The 12759-nt window shown below is 47.0% G+C and overlaps 2 protein-coding genes and 1 long non-coding RNA gene across 7 annotated transcripts; 1 reads left to right on the forward strand and 2 right to left on the reverse strand.

Annotated features, from left to right (window-relative positions):
- The first annotated feature begins 1086 nt into the window (after positions 1-1086).
- On the forward strand, positions 1087-5838 carry LOC119311593 (mediator of RNA polymerase II transcription subunit 8-like). 4 transcript variants are annotated; one of them, XM_037587249.1, is made up of 13 exons: positions 1088-1375; positions 1549-1673; positions 2093-2217; positions 2312-2495; positions 2598-2705; positions 2866-2933; positions 3237-3482; positions 3691-3744; positions 3845-4054; positions 4263-4325; positions 4506-4563; positions 5055-5103; positions 5140-5838. In XM_037587249.1, exons 1-13 carry the CDS (start codon positions 1161-1163, stop codon positions 5348-5350), a joined length of 1716 nt encoding a protein of 571 aa, XP_037443146.1. In that variant the 5' UTR covers positions 1088-1160; the 3' UTR covers positions 5351-5838. The 4 variants fall into 4 exon arrangements, with proteins under 4 accessions (XP_037443144.1, XP_037443146.1, XP_037443143.1 ...); XM_037587247.1 differs by having other exon boundaries at positions 1087-1375; positions 4509-4563; positions 5055-5838; XM_037587246.1 differs by having other exon boundaries at positions 1090-1375; positions 5055-5838.
- Positions 5839-6300: 462 nt separating this feature from the next.
- Positions 6301-11888, reverse strand: LOC119311596. 2 transcript variants are annotated; one of them, XR_005151111.1, is made up of 6 exons: positions 11735-11888; positions 10797-10874; positions 10251-10310; positions 10051-10171; positions 9689-9875; positions 6301-6795 (listed from the first exon to the last, which is right to left on the reverse strand). It is a non-coding gene; the product is annotated as an uncharacterized LOC119311596 (long non-coding RNA). The 2 variants fall into 2 exon arrangements; XR_005151112.1 differs by lacking the exon at positions 10797-10874 and having other exon boundaries at positions 10263-10310.
- LOC119311595 (noroxomaritidine synthase 1-like) lies at positions 7648-9496 on the reverse strand. Its single transcript, XM_037587250.1, has one exon. The coding sequence runs from the start codon at positions 9479-9481 to the stop codon at positions 7838-7840; it is 1644 nt and encodes a 547-aa protein (XP_037443147.1). The 5' UTR covers positions 9482-9496; the 3' UTR covers positions 7648-7837.
- Positions 11889-12759: the final 871 nt, after the last annotated feature.

A 12759-nucleotide genomic window follows, 5' to 3' on the forward strand; every position in this document is an offset into this window, starting at 1 on the left:
CAGGAGATCAACATGATCAACGAGTCAAACGCTTTCCTATGTACCGCAGGGATACGAGCGCGACAAGCCATCCACCAGGCCTCCAGGGTGTCCCTCGACGTAGGGATCAGCGAGGTATCCACTCTGGCCTGAAGAAAACACCTGTGCCACACTTGTCGAGCGAACACGCACTGGACAAGGATGTGGTCCACCGTATCTTCATCTTGAGCACAGATGAAGCATGGTGAGTGCTCCTCCTGTAGCCCATGTCTAAATCTGCGATCAGCTGTCCAGAGACGATAATGTGTTGCTAGCCACATGAACAGCTTGCACAAGAGAGGCGCCCAACACTTCCAGATCGCCTTTGCCGGGGCGAAACCGATACTCCCTTCCCACAACATCGCATAGGTGGATGCCGAGGAGTATACCCCAAGATTGTTCCACTTCCAAGTAGGAACATCTGAAAGTGTCGGATCAAGCTGAATGTTGATCATGATCTCCCATAATCGAACAATCTGCACCATGCCATCAGCCGATAACTCCCCACAAACATCATTGGCCCAACGATGGAGTTGCAAAGCCTCCGAAACCGTCCTCCGGCTGGCCACTTGTGTGCGCACCTGTGCACGGACCATGGGCGCCAGCTCAGCCACGGTGGATCCATTGAGCCACCTATCTTTCCAGAATAAAATGCTCTTTCCATCTTCAATGTTCCATTGCACAAGGCTAGTAAACACCGCTTGAGTCTGTTTATCCATCACGAGTGAGAGGCCTTGCCAAGGCCTCCCCTGATCCGTGCGTTTCAACCATTCCCAGCGCAATCTAAGAGCCAACCCCTGCCTGTTGAGGTCGATCACTCCGAGTCCTCCAAGTTGTTTGGGTCGGCAAACTTTCTGCCAAGCCACTAAACATTTGCCTCCATGGATTTGCTCCGAACCAGCCCAAAAGAAAGCTCGACATGAGTTCATCTGAGAGTTCAAAACTTGTTATTTTCAACCTTGAAGAAAACATATTTTTAGACAGTGCGGAGAGGGATGGGGGCTCTTTATGGCAGGAGGAGCTGACCGCTGAGTGTTCGAGTGGACCGGCCCCACCTGTCAGACGCCGGCGATCCGAACACCCCCCGATTCAACCTCCCATCACCCCTCCTCCTCCGCCCACCGCCGGCCCCAGCTCCGGCGATGGACGCGGCGGCGGCGGCTCCGGGCGCCGCGGCGGGAGGGCAGCAGCAGCAGCCCGCGCCTCCCCGGGCGGAGCGGCTCAACGCGGAGGTGCACACCCTGCTGAACCTGGAGGGCATGCGGGCGCGCGCGGTGGGGCTCTACAAGGCCATCTCCCGCATCCTCGAGGACTTCGACGCCATCGCCCGCGTCAACCCCAGCGGCTCCCCCAAGTGGTACGGGCTCACCCAATCCCTCCCCTCCCTCCATTGCTCGTCGCCGCCGCCGCCGCCGCCTGGAGTGAATCCCCGACCTAGGGTTTCGGTGGATCCTCCGGCCTGTGTGCGATAGTTATGCTACTGCTGCGCGATTGATTGGTTGCTGACTGGTATGGTATGGCGGCTGGCAGGCAGGACGTGCTCGGCCAGTTCTCCATGGTGAGCATGGAGCTCTTCAACATCGTCGAGGACATCAAGAAGGTGAACAAGGGGTTCGTCGTGTACCCCAGGAACGTCAACGCCGAGAACGCTGCAAGTAAGTGAGCTCCTCTGAATTTTTTAAATTATATATGTCCCATGTGATATATTTTCCTTTATGTGGCTAGTAAAATTGTTCTGGGATCATGATGGCCTATGAGCACGCATGATGTTTCGGTTGAATGGATTCAGAGATTTCAATTTCAATTAGGTGTGAAAATAACCCATCTGATACGAAGAACCCTGTCCAGTTTCATAGACAGGTGTTGCTGTTCTAATTTCTTTTAAGTGATAGATAAGTGTGATAGGGATCAGTAGCAAATCAACTACCAAAATGCTGTTTCAGGATTTCTCTAGATTGTTGTGATGTGCTGCAATTTAGTGGTCCCATGTTGCTTTTGTCAATGCATACGATTATTCTTCGTTTGCTACTAGTATCACATCATGTTTCCTGCTTGACCTGCGTGTGTATTGCAGTACTGCCTGTAATGCTGTCGTCAAAGCTCTTGCCGGAGATGGAAGTCGAGGAAACTACAAAGAGGGAACAGTTGTTGTCTGGAATAACGAATCTGCCCGTGCCTTCTCAAATGGAAAAGTTAAAGGTGCTTGATGCGGAAAATGCAAACCTGTATCACACTGTTATTGATTGATCTGTTGGTTGTCTGATAAATAAAATTTGATTTGCTGCCTTTTCAGGCTCGGATAGACATGATTGCGAATGCGTGTGAAACTGCTGAGAGAGTAATCGCTGAGTGCCGTAAGACTCATGGTCTAGGAACCCGTCAGGGGGCAAATCTTGGTCCAATGTTGGATAAGGCACAAGCTGCAAAGATACAGGAGCAGGAAAATCTACTTAGAGCGGCAGTAAATTATGGTGAAGGTGAAAACACATTGATGCCTTTTGGACTTCTAAATTAAATAACTCATGTACGTCTCTTATTTGTGTTATGGACCCTCAATGCTGAAATAGCCTGATTCTCAGGATTGCGGGTATCGGGAGACCAAAGGCAGATGCATTCATCTCTTCCTAGCCATCTAATTGAAGTACTTGCTACTGGAGACGGGGCTCATAATTTTGGTGATAATTCTGGTAAGATTAGATCGTGTGATATTTCCACATTTTGTCATGCTCTATTAGGATTTTTTATGCCATGGTTAGCTGACATCAAGTGCATCATAACCTTTTGCGTTTAAAGCGTGTGTCAGAAAACACTCCAGTATCAGCATCTAACAGCTATTTATATTTGCAGGTGCCTATCCCAAAAATACACCAGCATTTTCACCTAATAATGTCAACGCCCAGGGAAATCCAATGCAGGTTTGTGTAGCATCAGTATTAGCACTCATAGAAGTCGTGTACATATTAAAATTGGAATCCATCTGATTGCTCATAGTTCCTTTTTTGTTGCATGCCATTAATGTTCCCCGCGAGGTGTTGTTTTCCTGTTTACTGGTTGGTCATATGATGTCAGTCCCTGTTATTGTGAACTGTATTAAGTGTTGGTTTGAGTACCTTCTGTTGCTTTTATTTGAGGATTGATGATAGCAATCACTAGCCTGAATTCAATGAAACGTTTGATCCTTTTATCTTAGTCATCGGATGTGTTAACGCTTCATGCAGGCATCTGGAGGACAATTACTTGGCAGATCTGCTCCATCGCCTGGAACTGCCGGAACCCCTAATTTTGAAAATGTGTCTACTCCTCCAATGCCATATGCTAACTCCCCTAGGTCAGGCACCAATATGATGAATACCCCTTCACCACAGCAACATCTGACACCACAGCAGCAGAGGCAAAAGCTGATGCAAGCATCTCAGCAACAGCAGCAGCAGCTGAGGCCATCAGCTGCTGGGATGCTAGCACAGGTAAGGTAACTTTCCTTTTCAGTTTTAAAGAGGTTTTGTTGCGCTTCTGGCATTGGCAACAATGTTATCGGTTTCCTGAGCTTATTTCTTATGATTTTGTAGTGCTGTCTTGCAAAAATTCTACACTATTTATCCCAACATGGTACTTTTTGGTGCTCACTAAATCTACAATTTTCGGTGCTCACTAAATCTACAATTTTCTTGGTAGAGCTCGGTTCCTCAGTTACAAGATCTACAGGGACAAGCTCAACAAAAAGTACAGGCAATTTTACCATTGACCACTTCTATATTTTCTAGACATGGAAATATAATAGTTTTTAGTTTCACAAAGCTCATAACTTGCTGTTGAAAACCTTTTGTAGGTCGCTGGCCAACAGCAAATGCAGTACAGCCAAGCACAAGCCTTGTCACAGTTTCAGAATAGGCAGATGCAGGCTGCACGCATGCAGCCAGGCATGTCTCAGAGCCAACTGAACCAAGGAAATCAGTTGAGAAGCCATTTGGGCCAGTTCACTGGAGCTGCAAACAGTGCAATGTTTACTGCTGCACAGGCATCTTCAAACTCACAAATGGTTAGAGAACACCTTTCTTTTTATTAAGGCATGCAAAAATTATAAGGTTGTTGTTTGAGAAGGATAATTATACTCTCTATGGACGTACTCATGTACATTCATGAGCTCATGAAGAAAGATTCGAGTTTGTTCAGTTGTCAGGTTTTCTTCTGGATATTTTGAACATATTCCTGTGTTGATTGAACTGCCTTTTTTGTGTGCATTTTAGATGGCAAACATACCTGGGACTATGCAAACAATGCAGTCACAGTCAATGATGCCACAAATGCAGGTAAATGCCTTTCTTGTTTGTTATCACCAAGTCACATTGGTTGCAGATGTTTTTGTGAAACACAGTAGTGCACTGCATTTATAATTCTCCATTTTTTTCTGCTGTGACTTATTCTTTGCACATATACTATATCATTTCTTGCATTATAAATTCTAATGTTGTTTTCTTATGATTGTTCAGCAGTTTGGTTTGACTGGTGGGCATCCTCAGAGGAGTCATCAAATGATGACCGACCAAAGTATGTACCGTTCATCCTCTTTTAGGCTTTCGTCATTATTAATAAATTAAGGAAATGCGTAATTTTCTGTACAGCTATATAGTGTACTTGTGTCATCCTGCTTGGACTACTGCTAGGAAAAATAGCTGGTGTGATATAGTCACAGTTCAGAAGAAAACATACATTAATTAATTATTCTTCATTTAAATTTGGAGCATAATTCAGCATGTATTTACAAAACGGTTGTCCTGAGGAAAAGTTAGATGCACTGGTTTTTGATGCACTGCTATTGCAGATATATTTGGTTTTCTTCTGTGCAGGTATCTAGCTCTGTAGTTGTTTGAGATAGTGTGCAGGCGAAAAGCTTTTAGTCACATGATTCATAACTGTGCGCTTTGTGTCGTTTCTGTGTCATTTTAGTTTGCGATGAAATCCTCCTTGATCCTCCGTAGCGCAGTTTAATTCTAAATATACTTTCTCAGCAATTAATTCTCCTTTATCGCTTGCTGCAGTGTACGGAATGGGAGGCGCAAATACCACGAGCATGATGGGAATGCAAATGCAGCAGCAGCAGCAGCAGCAGCAGCAGCAGCAACAGCAGCAGCAGCAGCAGCAGCAGCAGCAGCAAGGGCTATATGGGAACATGCAAGGAGGCGGTCAGAGCTTGCAGCAGCAGGGCATGGTGGGCCTTCAGAACCAGCAGCAAAACCAAATGCAGAACCAGATGCAAAACCAGATGCAAAACCAGCTGCAGAATCAGATGCCGAACCCGAACTTCTCCCAGCAGAGGCAGCAAAACCAGCAATGATTCGTTCAAGCGGGCTGACTAACCGTGTGTTTCCAAGGCGAGGCATGGTGTTCCTGGCCAGAGTCGAGGCAGTATTTTTGGCTGGACGATGTTACTCCTGACGCCGCATCGTTGCGTCTTCCCTGTGTGCAGTAATGGCACGGGCTACCGACGATCTACCATTGGTTTTGCTTGCGTCCAGTGGCTGTGCACTGTGCAAGTGGTCACGATTGTTCGCCACCGTTGTAAATCGGCGTTAGATGCATCAGCTAGAGTAGCCCGCGGGCTGGAATTCGTTGCAAACTATGACGTGCTCGGATATGTATGTACTGCACTGCAACTTATGATGCGTGCTCGGATAGGCGCATTCTTCAGTCTAAAATACAGTATAACCTTAAGTCCTGAATTCTGATCCAGGACAATTCTTAATTTCAGATGGTTGCTGTTAAATAGCTGGGATTTGTTTTCTTTGTAATCATGCAAGAGCTGGTGATATGTTGATTGGTGTACATCTAATGACTTCTTGGTATCTGAATACTGTCGGCCCGAGTCTTCCTTCGCATCCCATGTAGAAAAACAGTACAAGCTGTAGAGATGAACCAACAGCTGTACACAATTATGCAGCAACAGATCAGATCAGATCAGATCAGAGTCGAACGGTGGACTGGTAATACAGACACAGAGAAGGAAAAGAAGCAATAGTTTTGCAGGTTATTCTTTTATTTTTTTGCGGGGAGTTTAGCAGGTTACTCTCTGCCATCGTAGTTGAAACTTGAAACAACATAGTATCACCCAACAGACTGCCAGGCATCAAACTGGACTAGTGCTTTTCTCGGATAATTATTATTCAGCCGGAAGTATATCTTGACGCCGAGATGCATATGCGCGGGCAGCAGCAGCTTCATGAGGCCGTGGATCCTGTTCGCTCCGAGATGTCGACCGACAGATCACAAATTCACATAGTTATTATGATATCTCCAACTTGGAACAGCGACAAATGGAACACCACAATGTATGAACTACAAAAGGCTTCCACAAATAAGCAAATGCAGAGTAGAGAAACATCAATTTTCAGAAGAGGGCTTCGCAGTGCTGACCCGAGCTCCCCTCCGTGGTGCCCAAACTCTTGGCGTGTAGGTACCCTCATCACCTACTGGCCGAGGAGACGCAGAGCATCTCCACCCACACGCCCTCAATCACCTTCCATGGACTGTCTTGTCATCCTTGAGGATCTACCGTGGTGAGGAGATCTTCCACACCAGGCAGCACACCCACGGCCTTCACCAGAGGCGTCGTGAATACACCGAGCAGCGGTACATCGGTGATCTGCTGTTGCGCCCATGTAGTAGAAGCAGAAATCCATGGTGGTGTGCCAGAGAAGAACACTCATCGAATGGCCTCCTTAAGCTGCAACCTAGAACTTCCAGTAACTGCCGGGGTCCTTGATTTGATCTTCCCACCCAGCTCTGTAATGGCAAAGGATGAGTTGCAGGGCTTCATGGACCAAATTTGACCAATGCAATTGAAGAAAATCAAGATGCACAGCTTCCTTATCGCGGGCAAAGAATCCCATCAGATAAACAGGCCAAATACACTCTCAGGCAGCAGGCTTCCGGCATGGCCGATCGATTCCAGCCAGAAGCTAGTTCACCCAACGGACTAGGAATTGGCCAAGGAAGCTGGTATGGCCAAAAAAAATAAAAAATAAAGACAACACGCAGGCAATTAACTAGTACATCAAAAGATTAAAAAAAAAAATCCTCATGCAATTGTCATCCGCATTTGGTGCTCGAGATTTGCAAATGGATTGATGCTATAGATAATAAAAGTATTTTCAGAGTAAACAAATACAGTATATAATTAAAATAAAAACTATAGTACTAAAAAAAATACATGGAGAGAGGCATGTGATGAAAAATATACGCCTGTGTGCTCGGCAAGAAAAACAAACAGTTCAGCTTGCTACAACAAATGTTTATTTTTCAGAAAGGAGGTATCGTCTCGGCCTCTGCATCATATGATGCACACACCCATTCACTACCAAAAATATACGTACAGAATTCCTTAATTTTTTAGTCATTCCCTTGGATAATCTTACATTATTATCACGATGTTTCGGTAATTTTTTTTCTACTCCCTCCGTTCCTAAATGTAAGTCTTTTAAGAGATTTCAATGCAGACTACATACGAGCAAAATGAATGAATAAACACTCTAAAATATGTCTATATACATCCGTATGTAGTTCCTATTGAAATCTCTAAAAAGACTTATATTTAGGAACGGAGGGAGTACATGATTTCTGAGAACATTTGCACCATCCAAGCCATAGCTGATTTCTCAAGCAATTATTCATAAAAAATCCACCCGTTGCCGTGAACAAAGTTGTCCGACATGAAAGAGAAAATACGTATATGGACACACACACATACACCACACACGCATTCTAAGACAATTGTGGCACACATGCTGGGAAATCCCAAACCCTGGTCAACAAAAGAAAGTTTGTGCTACGCTTCTCGTTTCTTCAGCTTCATCATGAGCCCATTTTTCATCTGCAGTAAACAAGATAGCTTGGGTTGGATGCTCTGGCTTTCCACCAGCTCCAGGTCAAAGTTCCACACGACTGCGGCAATGATGGTCTTCATCTGCACAACTGCGATTTCCTTGCCTGGGCACATCCTTGGGCCCGAGTTGAAGGCCAGGAACTTGTTAGATGGCACGTACTTGATCTTGTTGCCATCCTCCAAGAGCCATCTGTTTGGGTTAAAGTCAAGGCAGTCTTTACCCCACAAGCTCTCCATTCTTCCCATGGAGTAGAGAGAGATGTAGATGGCATCACCGGCGTACACCTCATGTCCACTTGGCATGGTATCATCGGTAACCACCGTCTTGCGCTCCATATGCGCTGGTGGGTATAGCCTGAGAGTCTCGTACAAGGTGGCTCTCAGATAGACCAGAGATTTGGTCTCCTCCGGCTCAAAGATGACCGTGGCACCCATGCCGCGGGCTACTTTGTGCGATGCAATAGGTGAGAGTTCATTACGGATGATTGACACGACATTAGGGTTCTGGGCGAGGCTGTAGAATATCCATGGCAGAGTTGTGCCGATTGTGTCCCTCCCAGCGAGCATGAAGCTAATGAGTGTTCCACAGAGCAAGTCATCGTCAGCGTAGTCTGGGTCATTGATGTAGAGAGATAAAATATCCCCCACAACCTCTTCATCCTCATCTTGGCCTCCGTTGGTCTTCCTCCTCTCCATCGTATCCACGACAAACCTGCGGAGCACTCTGTTTGCTTCGTGGAGCCTTCTCTCGGGACCAATATTTAGCCACCTCAATGTCTTCCACAAAGAGGCCGGCATGGTGTGTCGGAGAAACCCCACCTCCATGACCGTGTCCATGGCAAGGGAGGCGTCAATCGGAGGCATGTCCAAGGACAGGAAGCCAGGGTCAACGCTAAAGACTGTCATGGCGGTGATGTCAAACATTAACCTTGCCATTACTTCTTGCATGTCGAACGAAGTGCTAGTGCTCGCCATGCGGGCAAGCAACGGGAGGAGGTGGTTCTTCACCTTGTCATGGCAATGAGCTGCCACACGGTCAGCAAACCGTGGGCTGCTGATCACGCCCACGAACTTCATGCGGCGCAAGCGCCACAGCTCGCCATCGATGGTGAAGAAGCCACCAGCCATGACGTCGAATATGGCGGCGAATTCGGCGCCCTTGGGGAAGTTGGAGTAGTTGGTCGTGAAGATGTGCTGGATGTTGGCAGGGTCGCAGGTGATGAAGAACCGCATCCCGGCCCCAGGCGGGCCGTCCCCATTGAAGTTGAGGCCTGATCCGGCGAGGAGCGCATAGCTGTACTCATGGAAGTTGTAGATGTTGGCCACGAGACCAGGGAGCATGCCTAGTATTGGCCATTTTGTGGGGGGCACTGCTGCTGCTGGGTCATTTGATCTACTACGAGTACAAGACCACATGTACAAGTAAAGACCTAGGGGAACAAGTAGCACAAGTGCTGTGGAGATGAGTGACATTATTATCGCTAGTGCGGTGTGGGGAGGACTACTTACTTGGATGTAAGGTGCAAATGCAATGGACATGGCGATGGCTTCATTTATATATAGACAAGTTGTTCCCTCTGAGTCCATTGGTACAATACTAGCAGTGGCCACTGCACAATTTTTTTTTTTGCGGGTCACTACACATACGTTTTGGTGCACGATATAGCATGCGTTCTGTGCACGAATATCATGCGTTCTGTATCGTCATGAAATAGTATAAAACTTATAAGTATATACCTCAATTAATCGATGCGATATGAACAAGGTATTTAAAAATCGTCATGCGTATGGTACCTCCATTATTTTCGGGCTGCTGCTGCACTGGAGTAGTGGACAACAATGTATGAACGTTGCTGCTGGAACAGACGACAGACCACGGCATGCTCATCGTGTTCAGGAGACTCGTGCACTGGGCGGGCATCCAGCTCAACTCTGAAGCGGAAAAACCATGGCCATCCCTTGCCTGTGATTGAGGGCCGACCTGACATATATGTATGAAACCTGATACCATTATTTGTATTTCAACAGACAATAGCAGATTGAATGAATGAAAAAAGCCGATGGTTCCACTAAAATGCAGACAAAAAACAAAGCTAGCATCGTTTCCTTTGCAAAAAACTCAAAACTAAAAATAGATGTTGGTCCGATCGACTAACCAGATGCAGAATCCCAACTTCAACCCCAGGCTCTGGCAGAGGAAGCAAAGTAATGATTTGAATCAAGTAGGTAGCTACGTCCATCCTGCTAGATCGAGGAGCAGATCCAGCCATCTGTAAACTGAAAATATACAAGCAAAATTTGTGTTCAGGCTATCTTTTAAGCCCAACAGATGCACAAAATGCATGTACATGCATACCTGAGCACTTACCATAGGCCAGGATATACGCTAGCCTGCAAGTCACCACCAATTATGCATCTATTACAGTTTACAGAAGAAGAAAAAAAATATCATGGTCAGTAGGTGACTGTCAACAGTTCTGCGCAAAAGCTCAGCACAACTATCTGATGCAGAGAATCCCCAAACATGGCATCACTGAACACTCTGTTTTCAGTTAGAGCGACATTGCAATAGTAGTTACAGACATTCTTATATTTGGGCAGTAATATATCAACAGGGCAATCAAATGCCCCACACCATCCTTACACACATTGTAACAAGAAATGTATCCCCACAAAAAAGGAACAAAAGAGAAAAGTACAGACATTGCGTGGCTCTCACGTCTCAAGCTTATTCAGACTTACAGACACTAGGAAACATACATACATCACAGTGAAACATAATGGCAAATCTTCCACAGATAAAGCAAATAAGCACCGATTAAGATGGAAATACAGGGGAGAAATCGACTCCATATGTAAGCATCGTTTGTCAAACATTGTCTTCTCCCATGGCGGTGCTGACCTGGGAAGTCAATGGAGCAGAGCAGGCATTTCCTTGTCCGCTTCGAAGCTCCGTCCTCAGCAGTCTCTCTGGCAAGGTCTCCATTCCCATGTTGGACAGAAGGAGCCAGACATAGGTCAGTAACTCCCCACAGGTCTTAACTTGATTTGCATCGAATGACCTAGTTGCATCGAATATGGCTCATGTACCTAGGCAGCAACGCTCTAGCTGTATTTACAGAAGCACGTCTTAACTTGATTTGCATCGAATGACCTAGTTTTCTATGTTTTTCACATGTGCATACCGATTGAAAGTAGGCGCGCTGGGCAGGGCTTGGTCAGATTTTACATGCTTTGGACAAAAACACAGCTGGACTGTTGCTTAAACTCTTACGTGAATCCCATTCCCACAATATGTTGAAGGTAGGCAAGGGTGGATGCAGCTCTTACTAGTTACCAATACCACCCTACCTCTTCTCTTCTTCTTCTTCTCGGATCACAACCCCATAACCAAAAACACAACTTGGTCAACTTTAATTCAACAGAAAATGCCAAGGAAAAGGATCACAATCCAATCTACTCCAGCCATCCCTACCATGGGAATGCACCGTCATCCAGCGTCCACTACGCCTACGAGTCGGGATCAGCATGGCAATGCTGAGGCGCTAATTAAACCCGGCATGGTTCGCTCACACATACATACGGCGAGCTCACACACACACGCACACTAACTTGATTTTGTGTGTAAAAAGTAACACTAAAACAAAGGGCAGGTTTGGGTTAACAATGTTTGCATTGAGGGAGCACGGACAGAGTACCCGCAAAACACAGCGGAGCCGCGCAAGCGTGAGGGGGCGTCCGCGCTCGGTCAGTCAATGGTCACTGGGTTGCTACTCCAGCTAGAAACGGATGGGAATAAACACAAGCACCTGGCGTGCAAGCAGGCGGGCAGAAGCTGACCTGGTGGCACTTCCAATGGACGAAGGAGAGGTCGCCGGCCATGCCGCGGGCGCAGTTTACTCGGCCATACGTCGATGAGGCCAGCTGCACGGTACCACAAGCCGCCGCCGCCGCCTTGAGTTTCGCGCCATCCGGCTGGCGCGCCGGGGCATCCGGTTCTGATTCAACCCGGCAATCCGACCCATGGGTTCACCCGCCCATGGGCACCCGACCCGAATGGGTAGGGTATGGGTTGTCGACCTCACCCATGGGTCTTACCCATGGGTAACCCGATTAGTCGTGGGTAGGGTATGGGTTCAAGTTTATGCCCGTGGGTTACCGGATGGGTCACCCGATTAATACTAATAATTAAATAATTAATTTATTCTCCATTATATCTGATGTTTTTAGTCGCGCCTCACTAGCAATGGTCATTAAAAAAGAACGAGGCACAACTACGGGAGCAAATCCATCACTAGGCCTCTTCTCACTTCTCATTCACACGCTTGGTATGGCCCAATTCTAGCTTCAGCCTGGCCCATGCAAGCAAAATCGATGGATGCAGGCTGCATTACACAGCGGCGCACATATGCATTAGTACCACCTCGCCTACGGGAGCGCATGGGAAGGGGAAGTTTGCCTATAAAAGAAAGATTATTGGATCGGTGCCTCGTCCACTCCATGCGATCTGCACAATGCAAATTGTACATCAACTAAGTAAACAAAATACGTATTGTCAGACCCGATGGGTGCCCGATAGGGTCGTGCTACCCGATGGATTCGGGCGTGGGTTTAAGTTCACACCCATGGGCAGGGTCGTGGGTGTGGGTATGACCCGATAGTCTGATCGGGCATGGGTCTGGTAGAGGTTCACCCGACCAAACCCGACCCGACTGCCAGGTTGAGTTCTGATGCTCGGGTGTTTGACTCATCGGGGGGAAGAGAGAGGGTTGTTGGGCTGATTGACTCATCAGTTCAAAGGGTTGTTGGGCTGCTGCTCGGATGGGCCTGCAGGCCGCCTTTGACGGCCCACTGAGCTGCTCGCC

The sequence above is a fragment of the Triticum dicoccoides genome, chromosome 5B (assembly GCF_002162155.2).
Source record: "Triticum dicoccoides isolate Atlit2015 ecotype Zavitan chromosome 5B, WEW_v2.0, whole genome shotgun sequence".
NCBI classification, from domain to species: domain Eukaryota; kingdom Viridiplantae; phylum Streptophyta; class Magnoliopsida; order Poales; family Poaceae; genus Triticum; species Triticum dicoccoides.